Raw genomic sequence first — 18,760 nt, forward strand, 5'->3', positions numbered from 1 at the left:
GACAACAAGAGCAAGACTTCATCTCAAAATAAAAAAATAAAAAAATAAAAATTCTTCTATCTACTTTTACATTGTTAGGTGAAAAGCAACAAAAAAGGTTAAACATAAAATCTCCCACTTACAGTTTTTTACTAATAAAGAATAATTCTATACCTTTGGAGCATATCCATTATTGACTGAATCCATTTCTTCTGACAGTCAGGAATTAAGGTCTGTGAGTTTGTTATTCCTGTATCAACAACACACGTTCCCGGAGCCAAAAAGAAATTATGTTCTTCTTCATTCTCTTCTGTTATCAACCTAGCTTCCCCACCTCCAAAGACAACTGCGGAACTCAATTTCTTATGCTAAAAATGGAAGGAAACATTTTTAAAAGTAAAATGTAATAATTTCTTGAACACATTCTTATAAGAATTTGATTTGGGAAACATAGAAGTACAATTCAAGAAGACTTGGTGCTACTTCTTGAGTAGGTAATTTCAGCTTCCACTTTGAGAAAGTCCCTAGTTCAACAGGTCTCTGCAGCCCTGGAACTGTTACACTCTCTGTGGTTCCTCATCACACTTCCTAACAGCACTCTAACTCTGGGCTTATCTGCATTTCTCCACTACAACATAAACTCTTGGAAACCCCATTTTGGCACACAGAACATATTCAACAGATTTAACTTCTTTAGTTAGCTTACTAACTAAAGAGGTTTAGCTTACTAACTAAAGAAGTTAAAACTAAGTTTCCTGTCCTCCTCACTTGCATATTTATGAATAGGCCAATTATCACAGATTTTAAGAAACCCTGTAATCACAGCCATGATCACTGGGCAGGTCTGGTGCCTGGGCTGTTTTTTATTCTATTTCACACTTTTACACAAAATCCCAAAATGAAATACGTTAACAACTACTGATAAGAGTTAATAACGTACCCTAGTTGGTAATGTATTCTTTAGGAAAATTTAGCTTATAACATAATTACCTGTTTGGCATTCAAAAATATAAATGTTTTCCCTTTGAAGATCTGTTTTCTTTCCTGTCGTCCTGACAGATCAACATTTTTACTTCCAATAGACGGTTCATCAAGAGGTGGGTAAAAACTGTAAAAATAATTAAAGTATATTCTAATTACATACTACTATGTTTGCTATTAAATTTGTAAATGGAGTAACTATCTGACACTCAAAAGGTGTAATTTCCATAATACCTTTATAGTATTTTTTTTTAAGTAAGAATTTTATCTGGGACAAAATGACAAAAAGCATCTAATCGTGTTTTCTAGAAATATGGTGGCAGGTGACACAAAGAAGAGCTAGAATTGATCATTAATATCTCAAAATAAATAATCCAAGGTTGACAATCATAACAAGATGAACATTAAACACACATGACTCAAACAAGGTATCTGAATTACAAAAGTTTCAGAGAAACATCATCCATACAGATCAAATTCTATTAGCATCTCGTGTTTACTTAGGAGCAAATATCTATTAAAACGCTCATGTTTCAATTCTACTCGCACAATCTATTCTGAGTGTTTTGTTAGAGATCTCTTAGGAGAAGTTCAGGAAATTTTTAAAATGACATTATTTACTCAGTTTAAATAAAATTTCCAAAACAAGACTAAAGAATATAATGTTTTAGCTCTTTAATGCTATAAGAACATCTTAATCATCCATGAAAATAAAGGAAAATAAGAAATGGAGAAATATCAACAGATAATTCTTAAGCCTCTCATCAGTCTAGAGTTTCAACTTCCTGTATAATCAGATCTTTTGCTACAGCTGTTCATAACTGACTGGCATTTCAACTTGTCTCTCTTCCTTTCAGTAAAAATTACTAACCCATGATGATGATGATAAGGGGATAATGTAGGGAGGGAGAAATTCACAACCTGGACGATCAGTCACAAATCAAGAGTTAACTATCTGCAGAGATCAACATCCAACGTGGTAAAAATACTGCAGTCATTAAGAGTCACCATCCAGCACTTTAGAACTGATTACCTTACATCTTTCCCCTGGACTTCTCCTTGGAAACATATATATTTCATAAAGTAAAGCTAAGTTATGATTGAAGAGTTACAATACTTTAAAATTTTTTTGATAACTGATGCATGTATTTTAATTTCACTACAATAGATGCTGTAAGTCTATTTTAAAGCAATGATTTCTGGAAGCTGCAATCTCAAAAGAGTTATCTGCAGGCAAGAGCAGACTCACTTGGCAGGACAGAATGCAGGCCACTGTGTTAGTTATGGTTTTTCTGAACAAACTACTTTAAAATTCTATTTATTTTACTTTTAAAATATACAGAGAACAGTGGAAACTATTTTAACTGTTAACAAAAACTAAATCTACAATAAGAGCACTGGAAAGTTAGTAGACATTCGGACACATAAAAAGGATCAATTTTAATATCTCTTTGAATCCTTTTTATCCTTTATGTCTTAATAAATATTCCCCCATAACTTATACTTCTTTTTTAGTGTAAAAGCCAACTAATGCTTTACTTATATACAAATAACTAGTTTACCAATTAGGCCACACAATAATGTAACAACACTAGGACAGATTACAGAGCCAGTTACAGACAAAAACAGTAAGGAAATGTTTAACACATATGACTGTGTGTTATAGTCATACATGACTATAAAACTATGACTGAGTAGATGTGAGATTCTTCCTGCTTTCCCAAAACACTAAAGTTGAATGATTTTTAAATTATCTACAGCTTTATAGTATTCACACTGTCATTCTTAATTATGCCATAGATAACAGTTTACAGTAGCCAGGGAGCAGCTAACTGTAGCTTAGTTCAATGAAGTTGAGCCAGGTTCCTAAACATATGTGTATGGTAGCCTGTTAGGCCTCTCTAATGGCTCTACCAGAATTCTAACTTTATTAGTGTGATTCTTTAACAGCTGGTTCCTCCACTAAGTGCCATGAGGGCAGAAACTGTAACTTTTTTTGGCTCATCATTATATCCACAAGTCTATCTTGCCTGCTTCACTGTAGGCATTCAATACATATTTAGAAATAAACTGACATTACAAAATATAAATAAAAATTCAACCTAATAATTTAAAAGTGAATAAAAAGTATAAACATCCTTCAATTCCCTCAAGTATAGATTTAAGTATTAAAATTCTAGAACTTGAACAATGTATTTTGGTTTTGTTTTGAGAACACTGATAAATTTGAGCCCCAATACTTGGTAAGATCAATCTTGAACAAAAAAATACAAAACTGTATTATCTAGAAGATAACCAAATGCTGGCTATGACTCCAACATGGGTTATCCTTAGTAATACATACATTTGATATATGATAGATATATTCATACATAGATAATTGATAATACAGTGATCAAAAAACACTATCTTCTAGAATTTCAAATACCTACATAAGCCTTTTTCTCTTTACCAGTGTAATGATGAGAACAAGAAAGAAGAGACTAGTGATGAATGTGAAGAGATCATTAAAAATCACTACTTCTGAAGCATTACATTCTAGAAGTTTTAAAGCATTTCTGACACTCTAAGTAATTTAATAAACTAGTACAAAAACTGGAAAATAGGAAAGTAACCTGTCAGAGACCTAGGCTAGAGGCATATTGACTGAATATAACAATACTACAAATATAAAGTGATCTCCAATTCCTATCATTAAAAAATTAAAATGTTTTGGGTTCGTTTATACAGAAACTTCAAGAGCTACAAATAATTATGTTTTATTACATAGTAACTGGTACATATTATGAATCATACATTCTATAAAATGATATTAATCTAGAAATTTTGCTTTTTCCCATTCACATTTTCTATTTAAATTCTTTACATGATTTTCAATAAATTTCATCTAACCTACAGTATATCATTTTCACTTCTGTACGAAGATTTTGCAAATACAGAATTTTTCTGAATCCATGTATAATTCTGGCTCTAGAAACTCTATCCCAAGCCACACATACTTATTTGTCCAATATCTGGACAGCTGTTTATTTCATTAGTCCTGCAGGCATATGTTCACAATTTCTAGAACCATTTACTATATGGCTTTTTCTTTTTTTTTTGGTGATCTTGAAAAGGCTAGACTGCAGTGACATCCACAATTTGCAAATGTGAGGTTCCATCTCCTGAAAAAAATTACTAATACTAGTCATATTTCTTACCTTCGATTTAAATTAACTATGTAAGGTGACTTCTATAAGCTTCCTACACTGTCAAACTTTCATTTACTGAGATTATTTCAGGCCAATGTGTCTGTTGGGTCTGAGATTTGATTACCAGCTGGTAAGTTAACCTGTTCTGTTTCATGGATGCTGGCAGAAGACAAACACTCCTGAGTCACAGCAAAGCAAGCAGCATGAGCCCCAGTATGTTTGCTGCAGGTCTCCTCTCTAACCAAGTCCCATAGGGAAGACGTAGAGGGTACATACAGCGAAAGGTACATACAGTAGTGTGTGTTACAGGAGAGAGAACACTGAACTTGGGAAACCACCGGTATTATAACAAGCTTTAAACAAGCCTACATTTTGTCACAGGAAGGAAACATTACTCCACCCCTCGAGGTTTCTCACTGCAAACATACCCTTGAGAAATGGTCTGTGTAAAGGAGGGTCAAGGCTTTGCATTCTTTGCCTATTCAGCAAATTGTTTATGAATGCAAGGGACCCATGGAGGACTCCATCTCTCAAGAGTGTCTCACTAAAACAATACTTGTTGTTTGAAATAATTAATACACCATCCTACAACATGAGAGACTTTGTAAAACTCAAATAAAAGCCAACTCCCCCTCCTTTCTAGGGGATAATCTCCTTACATTTAGACATACAAATCTCCTCCATTAGAGCACAGATTATTGAAATTAAACACTCCTTTTAAATGTGTTCTTCTAAAAATGACTTCATCTACTTCACTACTTTGATGACAGTCAAGGAAAATGAGATATTGCAAATCATTTCATCTACATGAAGTTATAACTGTCATATCCTGTTTCTTGGTAACAGTGCAAAGATGTAGACATAGCTGTACTAAATAGGACTGTACACTTTATTGGAAAAAATATTATAGTATGCCTCCTAATTTAAATCCAGGACTAGCAGTCATGCTTTTTTGGAACATTAGAGGTACTTATGTAATCAAAGGAGTCACCACAATTTATTTCATATCCTTTTCGTAACCCATTCCTTCTATTAATGTTTACAAATTGAATCTTTTTTCTGCTAATTGAGTACTCAGACAAATGAGCCTTCAACAAGCACATCAAAATGGATCCAGATAGGTATAGGACTCTATTAAGGCAAATAACTAAATATATTTAAAAACTGTATTACCAATTGCCATCATCAAATATGGGTTAATAGGATAAATAACCTGTCCTAGTTAACACCAAATTAGGAGGTATTCAACAATCTTATGGTAGGGATGTTGTATAGTCATCATCTACATTGATACAATCAAAAATTAAATCTAGAAAAAGATTATGTTGAACTTGGTCAACAACACCCTTAGGTTAAACACAACTGACAATGTGAACAAAAAGAGGAATCAACGACTAATTCTAAAAACTCCAAGACCACGAAATATATCTACTAGTAGTGAAAACTTATCAGACTCCTCTACCCTCAAGTATAATCTAGAATTAAGAATAGTTCATTATTTGCAGCTAGAGTCATTATTTACAAGATTTATGTACTTCCTCAGCGAGGTTCATCAAGAGGCTTCAGGGAAATATGTGATGCTGTTAAAATACTATGCAAGTTTGTAGTTATGTCGGTGAAGTTTCTTGAGGTGAGACCAGTGCTTTCATCTTTTTTTTTTTTTGAGTCACCCAGGCTGGAGTGCAGTGGTGGGATCTCGGCTCACTGCAACCTCCACTTCCTGGATTCAAGGGATTCTTACACGTCAGTCTTCCAAGTAGCTGGGATTACAGGCACCTGCCACCACACCCAGCTAATTTTGTATTTTTAGTAGAGACAGGGTATCACCATGTTGGTCCCGCTGGTCTCGAACTCCTGACCCCAAGTGATCTGCCTACCTTGGCCTCCCGAAGTGCCAGGATTACAGGCATGAGCCACCAGGGCTGGCCTGCTTTCATATTTGCAGGAGTTCAGTCAGGGTGGTGGGAAAAAATGGAGAAAGATGCAAACCTTGGAAGGCAAGACGGTTTTACATCAGTTTCGGAATAGGATTTGGCTGAAGGCAGCCAGATTCTTTTATACAGTGCCTGAAAGCTTAGGTTAGATAACAAGGGATGTTAAGAAACTGATCTAGATAAGTTACTTAGCTTAGAACCTGGCCTTTAATCATTGGTAGGACTGCTCTCTCCGGGGAGGGGAACCATGTTAATTATCCACAAGTGTGTTGACTCAAAGCCTTTGTCATTAAATCTATACTGAATAAATGACCACAGCAACAGCTAGTCAGGGCCACAGCTGCTAACTCTTTACAGCACCCTCCTCTGTGTCTGTGGGTGGCCCAGCCCCCTAGCTCGCTCTTTCACTGGATACCTGTGTTTGAGTGCATTTGTTCATCTGTCACTGGGTCAGGGTCTGCACGTCAGACCTGGCACATATTGAGGGGTCTTGGACTCAAAAAATGTTAAGAATCCTCTTTTTTAAAATCTGAGTACATTTTTCCAGAGTCCAAATATATCGCATTATCTGCCAACTGGAGTATAAAATACAAAAAAAATTCCCAGATAAAAATTAGAAACAAAGAGAAAAACCTGATTTTTGATTACTTTTAAAAGCAGACAGCTGTTATCAGGTATTAAACAGTCCCTAAAAAACTAACATTAAGCCAAATAGCTTACAGCAGCTCAAAATATATTAAAATTAGTAATAAAATTCCTAACTGGCATAACATTTAAATTTTCTTTTTTTAATGTTACTTTAAGTTCTGGGATACGTGTGCAGAACATGCAGATTTGTTATATAGGTATCCATGTGCCATGGTGGTCTGCTGCACCTACCAACCTGTCGTCTAGGTTTTAAGACCCACATGCATTAGGTATTTGTCCTAATGCTCTCCCTCCCCTTGTCCCCCACCCCCAAGCAGGCCCTGGTATGTTATGCTCCCTTCCCTGTGGCCATGTGTTCTCATTGTTCAACTCCCACTTATGAGTGAGAACATACGGTGTTTGGTTTTCTGTTCCTGTGTTAGTTTGCTGAGAATGATGGTTTCCAGCTTCATCCATGTCCCTGCAAAAGACATGAACTCATTCTCTTTTATGGCTGCATAGTATTCCATGGTGTATATGTGCATGCGTATGGACATATACCCAGTCTATCATTGATGGGCATTTTGGTTGGTTCCAAGTCTTTGCTGTTGTTAATAGTGCTGCAATAAACATATGTGTGCATGTGTCTTCACAGTGGAATGATTTTTAATCCTTTGGGTATATACCCAGTAATGAGATTGCTGGGTCAATTGGTATTTCTGGTTCTAGATCCTTAAGGAATCACCACACTGTCTTCCACAATGGTTGAACTAATTTACACCTCCACCAACAGTGTAAAAGCATTCTTATTTCTCCCCAGCCTTGCCAGCATCTGTTGTTTCCTGACTTTTTAACTCAGCTAGGTAGGTATTAGTCTCAATTTTGCAATGAGTAACTGGAGCTCAGAAAAACTAAGCTCCATTCCCAAAGCTATGGTGCTGTTAATATTCTGGACTATGTGGCTCCCAAAGAGGGCTGCTGCACCACACAATTCCAGAGCTAACTGTGGCGTGATGCCTGGAACTGACATATGTGCTCTTCTGACCATGACGTTACCTCAGTGCCATTTACTGTCTTTCCATTTTTTTCTTTAAATATTAGCACATATTTAACATTTGTTTCAGAGATACAGAATAACCAACAAAGAAATTTGGGGAAGTCTTTCTTTACATACTAACAAAAAACCTTCCATTAACAATACCGAACTATAACACAGCAACTATTACATCCTGAAACAAGCATTAAAGAGGGAATTAACCTAAATAAAAATCAATGCTATCATATATTATAAGTGACATCTTGTTATATTTAAAATACATAATATACCTTTCAATTTGTGGAAGCTGCTTCTTGGACTGAACTGCTTTCAGGAATTCAGTAAAATATTCTGGCTTTACAATTGGACGTCCACAAATGAGTGCACATATTGTCTAAAATGAAGAAAACGTGATTATATATATTCACATGCTAGCATTTTTTAAAGAAAAGTTTTAAGTTATAAACTACAAAGAGGCTGTTTACATCCATAAAAAATAATCTTTTCCCTTTCATCTCTCTAAATTTATAAAGAAGCCACAATCTATAAAATAGAAGTCGGTCTTTGGTCACTGCATTATTTCAGAACATAAATCACAATATAATCACTCAATTATAAAAAGTCACCAATTATAATACTAATTTTTAAAACTGCTTTTTTCGAAAGGGTGGAACAACATAAAATAAAAGTCAATTTTAAAATGCATTCCACTTTCGAAGACATTAAAATGTTAAAAATATATTTCAGAATTGAGGAAACGTAACATATCTGCTGCAGGGAAGACAATATTAGGAGATGAACATGAGCTATTCTTAGACTAACTGTCTTTCAAAAAGATTCTAACTACGCAATAAACCCTTTTTGAGAAAGTAAATAAAGAAATAATTTTGGTAAAAGCACAAAATAAGTACATATAAAGTGGAAAAAAAAGAACTTAAACTCCCATGTGAATTAAGCTATAAGCCTCAAATATGATACATCCAAAAAATACGACAAACGTTAGAAAATGCTACAGTGGGCAATGAAAATAAGATTCAGAATAATATAAATATGCTTTTTTATTTTTGAGACAGGGTCTCGCTCTGTTGTCCAGGCTGGACTGCAGTGGCGCAATCCTGGTTCACTGCAGCCTCAACCTGCTGGGCTCAAGCAATCCTCCTGTCTCAGCCTCCTGAGTAGCTGGGACTACAGGCACATGCCACCATACCCAGCTAATTTTTAAAATTTTTTGTAGAGATGGAGTCTCACTATGTTGCCCAGGCTGGTCTCAGATTCCTGGGCTCAAGCAATCCTCCCGCCTCGGCATCCCAAAGTGCTGGGATTACAGACACAAGCCACTGCACCCAGCCATGAATATGCTTTCAATAACACAGGGTATTTTATTGTCTATATAGGTGCAAGCAGATTTAGATTGTCTCTCAAGAATGGAACCTGAAAGATACCACCTTCCAAAGTGAAAGAAATAAACTAGCATGAACCAGTAATGTGCAAATCAACACTGTATTGGGTAAACTCTAATACATGTGACTTGGGAAATTAATTGGTCCATGCCTCAGTTTACACTTCAGAAAATAAAAGTTGAACTGAAGGCTTTTTTTGTTGTTGTTGTTCTTGTTGTTTTTTTAAGTAGCTAATAGTAAGAATAAATGGTCTTTAAATTCCTTTTTGGCTCTAACATTCAATGATTTAAAAACTATAAGCTAACTGTACTTTCAGGAAATTTACCAAAAAAATAATATAACAACAAGGTTTTCTATTTTGGCATATGAATGACCAGGAATTTTTTTTAACAAATTACTCCGTAAACCATGTTGGTGTGTGTAATGGAGCAATTCACAAGGTGGTCATCAGGATCCCACTTGCTGGAAGTGTCCAGGTCTGTCACAGATGTAGTAAAATATCTCTCAAGACAATTTAACTACCTTTGATTGTATTTCACACCAACCAAGCCAGTGTATGATTACCTACTCTATTTCTTAAGTAATATCTTAAAGAGGACTGTGCTAGCGTCCACACTTAAATATTCTGGTAAAGGTGCATCCCTACTGAAAACCATAAATGGACACTTTGATTTGTAAACCTACTATTTGTGAGTTTATATGCATATATTAGTACTCTGGAGGCTAATCACACTGCTGAATTTATAAAACCACTTTCATAAACTTGTAAAAATAAAAAAACCCTTGATTACAGACAACCCCACCAAAGTACAAGTTGAGTTCCAGCTGAGTGGCAAGCCTTTCTCCATGATAACTCTTTAGCTATAAAACATAATTCTAGTTTAATTATATTAAATACTAAAGGAGTTTTAACAAAGGAATCTAAGTATTTGTGGCTTTTTACTATAGATATTAACCTAAAAGGATCTCACAAATCTATAGGTCAACCTGTTTAAAAGGAGATGAACCACCTGGAGATTGGAGAAAGACAACTTGGTAGAAGAGACATGAGATGCTAACTTTGAAGACTGGCAGTTAATCTCTAGTTGCGTTGTGTTAAGACTGAAAACACAAACTATGCACTGTCATAACCTTCTTGGTGGAAGGACAACAGAATCGCTTTTTAAAATGCTAAACAAAATCTGAAATATAATCTTAGTTGCTTTTGGCTTGTCTCAGATAATAAACAGGTTATCTGAAAAGCCACTCAAGCCTAAATGGTATACAAAGGGATGGAGTGGGTATATATAAATCTACAACTAACAGTTCTGATAGTTTTAAAGTAATTTTTTAAAAAAATCTGTGTATAGTGGGTAAGCTTAAATTCAAATAACTTATTTTAACATAAGAACAAGACATTCAACCTACTTTAATGGTAACTTTCACTGATACCATGACAAGGTGAGTGCATTCTTCTGTCCAATTGTTTACAGTAAATCCTCCAAGTTGCAATATAGCTTGATTTAAAGCAGTTTTCCCAGAGACATCTAAACAAGAAGAGCATGCAACCAACGGCTCATACTCTATTCTGTAAATGAGAATAAGTTAAATAAAGTTATAGTATCAGAGTTGCAGAGATGGCAACTTTTAGTACTTTAAAACTTTAAGCTCACATCATATACTGTTATCGTAACTTTTATTTATTGTTACCCTTTGTAACCTATGAAATTATCAATTCCTCATCATTAAGCTTTGTAACCTAGAAAATTATCAAATCCTAAGTCTTGAGTCCAAATGAAGAAAAAACAATGACCAAAAGTTAACATTATACCTTCACCAATGAGGAATCGAAGAAATGTAATTTCCCATGAAGTCCCTCAGGGCCCACTCAAACTCTCATCACCGTGATGTCACTCAAACTCTCATCACCGTTATGTACAAAATGCACTCACCACCCATGGCACAGAGTCCAATACTGTGCTAAGCAGGAACTAAATTATACTGTTTTAAATTCAGTAATCAGAAATATCATTTTCCTTTAGGATTTGGCTGAAATAAAGCTGTCCATTTTAAAATCAATTTAAAAATGTCTTACCTGAATTTACTTTCAAACACTCCAAAAGTAATACTATCCCCCGACTTCAAAGTTCGGGAAAAGCCATTCTGCATTTTTTCCTCATTAACAAAGGTACCATACTTAGAATTATCTTTTAATGTCAATACAGGGATTTCATCTGTTTGACTCTGAAAAGTTAGCAAATAATTTAAAGTCTTTTACCACTCAGTACATTCACTTCTCAGAGAAAAAGATTTCAAAAGAAAAGACAATAGGCAGGTGGCTAACCTCCCAACACAGCAGACAACAATTACCGCTTTGGCTGCCTTGAGAGGAAGACCATTCAACCAACAATTCATATTTCCCCTTAGGGAAGTTTCTTAACCCAGGATTACCCCTCCTAGAACACACATGTTCTTTATTTGTGTAAGTCAGTGGGGATTCTCCTGAACCCTCACACGCATTTGAGAATTTTTTGCTTTGGTGCAGTCTATTTAAAACATGACAATTTCATTCCTAGATCTTTTTTTGTTTGTTTTACAGTATCAAAACCACATTGTAAAAATTAGTCCCATGAGAATACGAGGTTATAGGCTAGTGTTTCTGACTTACAGTAACAATTTTACTTTTTCTGTAGAAATTTCAATAATGTTTTTCTATACCTAAAAGAATAGAAACAAAACCTAAATAAAACTGAACAAATTCAGATCGCATATAAGCAATCTTTGATTAAAATAATGGCCTATCTTATTACCACCAGCGTTATCATGAGTACAAATATTTATGAATTTTTTTTAGCACTTTTATCACCCAAGGTTATGATCAAAACAAACTGAAAGCCATTTAAAGGAGCTGTGGGGCATAAGTAAGCATTTCCCTAATAAAACAAATCAATTCCCATTGCAAAAACTTGTATTATATGAGAAATGCCCATTTCCACACAGCTACATAACCTCTTTAAGAGCCAGAGTCATGAAGGTCTGTTCATTGTTCTATTCCCAGGGTTGGCACAGTTACTGACACATAAAAACACATTACTGCTAATGGCAAAAACAGCAATTACTTTTGCACCAAACTAACAGTAAACAATAAATGTTTAGTAAGCAAATAAAAATAAATATGTCCTACTTCCTCTGAGTTTCTAACTGAAACAAAGAGTAAATTACTGAAATAGAAACTTCAAATCTCAAAATGAACAAATACCACTGGTACCACTGCCACAATATAAGTAATTTTGTTAACATTAAAAAAGTCTACACAGCTCTATAAAATGACAAATCCTGTGAACTCTCTCTCACATACACACCAAGAGAATATTTTGTGATTTCAACCCCCTTACTGGAAACTAGTGAAATAAAATTAGTAACATACCAGGTTGGTTACAGAAAAGTTAGCAGTTAACACAGCATGATTTCGGCTGATCGACTGATCCTTTTCAATTAGAATGGCACAGTTTTTCCTTCCAACAACGTACTCAACGCCAGTCAAAAGTCTGTATGGTTCTCCTGAGATAAATTTTTTTTTAAAAAAGATAAGTTGATAGACACACATGTACATGAACACACACATACATGTAAGTGTATATGATACAGGTATGACAAATATTAAACAAAACACCTTTATTTTGTTATTCAAATGTTAGTCAACGTTACATATGTCAAACTTGTGTTTTCAGTAAAGCGTCACCGAAGGCTACCAAAGGTTATCTAACTATGGTGTTTCAGGAGTAACAACAACAAAATTTAAAATACAATAAAAAAGAGAAAAAGAAAAAAAGGTTATCTAAATAGACAGAAGGCTACATCATTTTTATAAAGGGAAAGCAATGCTGAAAGGAGTCAATGTTCTCTCAAATTAACTTAAAAACTTAATGTATTACCTAGCAACAATCACAATATTATGTTTGGAACTTGACAAACAAAAATATCAGGAAACTATAAAAAAAGATACTCAGGCCTGTAATCCCAGCTACTTGGGAGGCTGAAGCAAGAGAAGTGCTTGAACTCAGGGGATGGAGGTTGCAGTGAGCCGACACAGTGCCACTGCACTCCAGCCTCGGTGACAGAGTGAGACTCCTTTCAAAAAAAAAAAAAAAATCAAGAAAAATGTGAATATTATAGGAGCTTGCCCTACCAGACGGCAAAATATGCCGTAAAACTAAAAGTATGGTACTGGACCAGGAGTAAATAACACAGACCAATGCAACAAAGTCCTGACTAAGATGCACGCTTACGTTTTTTGAAATTTTGTTTTTATCTTAAAGATAGCATCTCCAATCAGTGGGAAAGGGTTATCAGTTTCTTTTAAAACTGCTGTAAATCATAAGTTGTTGGAGTAACAGTATACATATTGGAGACATGCAGAGTTGAGTCTGGGAGCATAATTTCGTTACCCGAGTTACCCGAGTGGCAGGGAGATTAGGGCAGATAAAGAGTAGGGAGTCCAGGAGAGCCAGGTCTCCAGGGACGCCTTGACCTGTGAGTCTTTACAGCATAAAATTTATTTAGTTTGGCGCTCTCCATACTCTCTTACCCTGCCAGTCCATTTAGTCTCTACATAGATCTTTGCCAATCATCAGGTAAACTTCCCGAAGACAAGACCCTTCACACCCACCACGGACAACCAATTAACATGTGATCACATTTCACACTGCGGGAAATGAAGGGGAAAAAATCGACTTTTCCCGTTGTTCTGATGACATTGTGGAAAAGGAGTCTGAAACAAAACTGAAAGTAAGCCTTTTCGTGGTAGTCATTTCCCCAAACTGTCCAGCAGTTCTTCACGTCCTGTGTGGCCCCCGTGTGGTCCGCCCATGCTAACTTCCTGCCGGGGGTTCCCACTAGGCGCGGGCTGCCGCTTACCCGCAGGCCATCCAGCCCGAGCGCTGCAACGGCGCGCGGGTGCGGCTGGGAGAGAGGGGGAGTCAGGAGAGGCGAGGAGGAGTGCCGCCAGGGGGCGCCGCAATCACCCCACCGCCCGCGCTGAATTCCAGCTCACAGCCGCCGCGCCGCCCGGGAAGAATACGCGCTTGCCATACAGCGTACTCGCCGCTTCTGCGACCGCTTCCGCAGCGTCCCCGGGCAGGAACGGACGCGACGCAGGAATCATCACCCGCAGGCCCTCCCCCGAGGCAGTCGCTACCGGGAAAATGGGCCCCGAGGCCTCCCTTCTGCCCTTACCTCCTGCCGGGCCCGCGGCGGGCAGCAGTTTCCACATCGGTCCGGCTCCTCAGGGCTGGGGCCGACGTGCAACCGCGTAACCGGGGCTGCTAGACGAGCGCGGATACGGCGCCTGCGGTCGGCACGGGCTCCGGGACGTGCGCGCTCCCGGGAGCCACGCAGGCTTCCTTGGATGAGGCGGGAGTGCGACTTGGGCGCGTGGCCGCCACCTGGTGGTTGGAAAAGGAACAGCACAATCTGTATTGAAATGTGCTGCGTTAAAAGGGTATGTTTCTAAGGTGTCGCTGAATGTAAGGTTACTACCTTTCCTGATTATGAACGAAAATAATTTTTAAAACTAACTCCAAAGTAACATAAGGAAAATTTTTAATTAAATGCATTAAAATACTGACCAGTTATGTAGTTTCGTGCGTTTGCAATTTCTTAAATTGCAGGTGTTGCTTTGGATTCTAGTAATGGTGATAATAATGATGAAGATAAGGATTTCACCTCGAAGTAAACTCATTATTTTTACTCTTTTCTAAGTTCAAATCAACTTGTCTTAACGTCTTTATTTCATAATGCCACACTTTCAGCTAATCACATGCTAAATACTGGGCAGTCTCCTGTATTTAATACCCTTCCTTTCCACTTCCACCTGTCTCAAGCTGGTTCAAGCTCTCCTCCTAATTCCAGTAGCTTCCCAACCCATCACCACCCACGTCCCACATAATGTAGTCTACATCCTGCGCACTACCAAATAAACATCTGACAGCACACTCCTGATCACATACATTTTGGCTTTCAAAAGCATTCTGTAATGGGGGGAAAAGTCACTTTAAAAAGGCTTGTTTAGGCCCAGCACCATGGCTTACGCCTTTAATCCCAGCAGTCTGGGAGGCCAAGATGGGAGGATCACTTGAGGCCAGGAGTTCAAGATCAGCATGGGCAACATGGCAAGACCCTGTCCTTCTAAAAAATTTTAAAATTAGCAGGGCTTGGTGGCATGCTCCTGTATTCCCAGCTATTCAGGAGGCTGAGGCAGAAGGATCACTTGAGCCCAGGAGTTCAATGCTGCAGTGAGCCATGATCATGCCACTGCACTCTAGCCTGGGCGATAGAGCAAGACCCTGTCTCAAAAAAAAAAAAAAAAGAAAAAAAGGCTGGTTTACCAACCTCTGTTATCATCATAGATGGAAACTCCTAAACACAATATTAGCAAATTGAATCAAGTAGTATTATAAAAAGAATAATCATAACTAAGTGGGATTTATCCAGAAACAAAAGGATGGGTTAACATTGGGGGAAAAAATAAATGTAATTCATCAGAATAATCTTAAATAGGAGAAAAATCATGATTATCTTGATAGTAGCAAAAAAATTGATAAAATTAAGCACCCATTTATGATACAAAAAACCTCTCTGCAAAGTAGGAATAGAGAAAACATCCATGATCTGATAAAGGATATTTACAAAAAAAACTACAGTTTACGTTATACTTAAGGTAAGTTATTGAACATCCCCATGACATCAGTAATGAAACAAGGATGTACATGCTCTTACCACTTATTTTCAGCATGGCTTTAGATGCTCTAGCCAATGCAATAAAGGAGAAAAAGTAACAAAAGACATTCAGATTGGAAAGGAAGAAGTAACAGTCATTATTCACAAATTACATGATTGCCTATATTGAAAATCAAAAAGACTGTTGGCACACTATTTTAATTAATAAATGAATTTAATAAGGTTCTGGATACACTATCTAGATACAAAATTTAATTGTATTCCTTTATTCCAGAAAATAAATAGAAAATTACATGTATAATTATAATGGCACCAAAATAATCAAGTGCTTGGTAATACATCGATCAAACTACATAATACAAAACATTATTGACTACGTAACATTATTGACAGAAAGTTTTAAAAGTCCTAAATAAATGCAAGGATAATGGATCATGTTCACAGATCGTTAAGATGTCATTTCCCCCAAAATTTCTTTATAGATTCAATGTAACTTCAGTAATCTCAAATGCTTTTTTTGAGTAGAAATGGATAAGCAGATTCTAACATTTATATGGAAATGCAAATGCCTAGAATAGCCAAGGCAATTTTGAAGAACAAAGCTGGAGTATTTAAATTATGAAGTACCAAGATCTATTATAAAGTTACAGTTATTAAGTCAGTGTTTGCTTGGTACAAGGATAGAAAACAGGCAAATGAGTCAGAATAGAGGGACCTAAAAAAAGTGGACACATAAGGTAATTTGATTTTTCGAAGGTGATTACAGGGCAACAAAGGAATGTCTCACGTGACCCCACCCCACCCCACAAATAAATGATCCCGTTTATTAACATGGCACAGAAATGTGTTAACAACACAGGAAATGAAGACTGATTCCCCTAATTCATTTAGATGAATTCTAATTCATTTAGATGAATTAGAATTCATCTAAATTCCAGATGAATCATAATTTAAATATGAAAGTAAAATAATAAATATTAGTGGAAGAAAACATGATTTCAAAGTAGGCAGATCTTTCTTAAGTAGGACACACAAAAGTATGCTCTGCATCATAGAATCCCTAAATTTCACTGATTTAGTGAAGCATCAACATTTTGCAGGAATTTTCTTCCACACTCTGAAGTATACATATCTCACCAAGACCTCCAACCTGTTTGCCAAATCCTTGCTCATCCAATCTGGCGAGCATAATACCATCACTGTAGTAGAACAGTGGGATGTTCTGCAGCATGTCCAGACACTTCAGGTCTCTTGGGACTACATTATGATAGAGGTTAAGGAGATACAACTTAGCTCTGGGTCAACATTGCAAGTATTTTCTATTATTTGTTCTAATTAAATATGAGCACTTTTGGATTCTACTTTCCGATAAGGTTGGGGAAGCACATGTGATCATATCAATCACCCCAAACCTGTTGCCTGAGGTCATATTGCTCTGCTCTTGTAAAGATTTCACATCTGGTAGAGCAGCTCTAATTAGGATTATTACTTTGTTGATTGCAGTAGTCCAGCTGTTTATTCTCCAGGAACTGTCAGGCTTTTGTAGGTCAAGTATGATGAATTAAATGGAGATATAAAGGGAGCCAAAAAGAAAGCACTAATACCTATCATTCCCCTATATTGTTCTTGCTCACTGTCATGGCTGTACAATTTGAGGCTGCTCCCTGTTGGCCTTGCCCACGTTGATAGCTCTTACCCTATAGGCCAAGGAGCTGAGGTGGGTATTGTAAGAACTACCAAGGAAGTTCATTTCAATTATATATTTGGGAACTAGGGAAATGACCACCACGTAAGTCTGTGTTCGGTGGACCCACTATATGCCAGACCTGGACAAGGACTCCCTTAACTCTCTGGCTTCTGAATACCTCTGCTTTAACCAGGAGTCATAATATTTTGGGTTCATGGGTATCAATAATGATCATGTCCCACAGCCCTCCAAGTATTTGGGCATTCTCTTTTCCTCAGTGTATGATTTTCCAAGTGAATGGCTATAGGTCCCTTAAGGGAAAGACTGAGAGTAGGGTGGGGTCTGGGGAGGTCATTACCATGTATTCTTGCTATGGAATTGCAGGGTCCTTCTTACTGGCAGTCCTGCCTCTCCACCAGGCAATGGGTTCTGGATTGGTAAAGTGGCTCAAGTCAGGAAATTTGGAAAGAGAGTGTGACATTTTATTGAGGCTGCTGCTCTGAGTCTTGTGTCTTCCATTCTTGATACCTGTTCACTGAACAGATTGAGTTTACTCTTGGTTAACTGTCTTTCCCCATAGGGGTGCCTTATTCTATTAAGCATCTTTTAAGCTTGCTCTGGGTCAAGAGCTCTGCTACCACTTCAATCTTGCCAATCAAGATAATTATACCATTCTGATGGTTAAGTACCACCAGCTGGCCTCTATTATTTCAGGATTCTATTATCCCCAGTCCTATCTGGGAACTCAATTCCATAACAGCATCTTTTATCATCAACCATGACCTACAGAGGAGACCTACCACTGAGCTTCTCAGTGATGCTGGTGCCCTTCTCACCAGAGAATTCCATGTCTCTTAATTTTGACATCTGGGGGGTTTCCAGCCTTATATAATATGGCCACTCTAGCATACCCATTTCCCTGAGCAGTTTGATCCCTACTTCTACCATCTGCCATGGCAGCTGTGGCATTTTTACTTCTCTTAGTGTGGGCCACCACTTTTCCACAAACTTCTAAAAGCCGTCATAGAAGCATGATAGCAATGTTTCCCAGAGTCCTTGCTAGAATGTTCGATCCTCTCTCCCTGGAGACTGCTCTCAAATCAATAAACTCTCTCTCATACAAATTTACTTTCCACTCTCCTCTTGTTCAGCATCCTCAGAAGGCAGTCCCATCAGTACTGTCTTGTTGCAGCTGTTGCATGTTGGCA

The 18,760-nt window shown here is 37.1% G+C and overlaps 1 protein-coding gene across 5 annotated transcripts in view; it reads right to left on the minus strand.

Moving 5' to 3' along the window:
• NBN (nibrin) overlaps window positions 1-14,527 on the minus strand; it is a 55,979-nt gene extending 41,452 nt beyond the window's left edge. For 2 of the 5 annotated variants that reach the window (XM_063726280.1, XM_054560854.2), the window contains exons 1-7: window positions 13,716-14,240; window positions 12,555-12,688; window positions 11,223-11,371; window positions 10,556-10,715; window positions 8,039-8,142; window positions 970-1,087; window positions 154-347 (exon numbers count right to left, since the gene is read on the minus strand). In XM_063726280.1, the coding sequence (XP_063582350.1) occupies window positions 154-347; window positions 970-1,087; window positions 8,039-8,142; window positions 10,556-10,715; window positions 11,223-11,371; window positions 12,555-12,688; window positions 13,716-13,728 (872 nt within the window). In that variant the 5' untranslated portion in view covers window positions 13,729-14,240. 5 annotated transcript variants of the gene reach the window in all.
• Window positions 14,528-18,760: the final 4,233 nt, after the last annotated feature.

Source organism: Pongo abelii, chromosome 7 (assembly GCF_028885655.2).
Source record: "Pongo abelii isolate AG06213 chromosome 7, NHGRI_mPonAbe1-v2.0_pri, whole genome shotgun sequence".
In the NCBI taxonomy this organism is placed as follows: Eukaryota; Metazoa; Chordata; class Mammalia; order Primates; family Hominidae; genus Pongo; species Pongo abelii.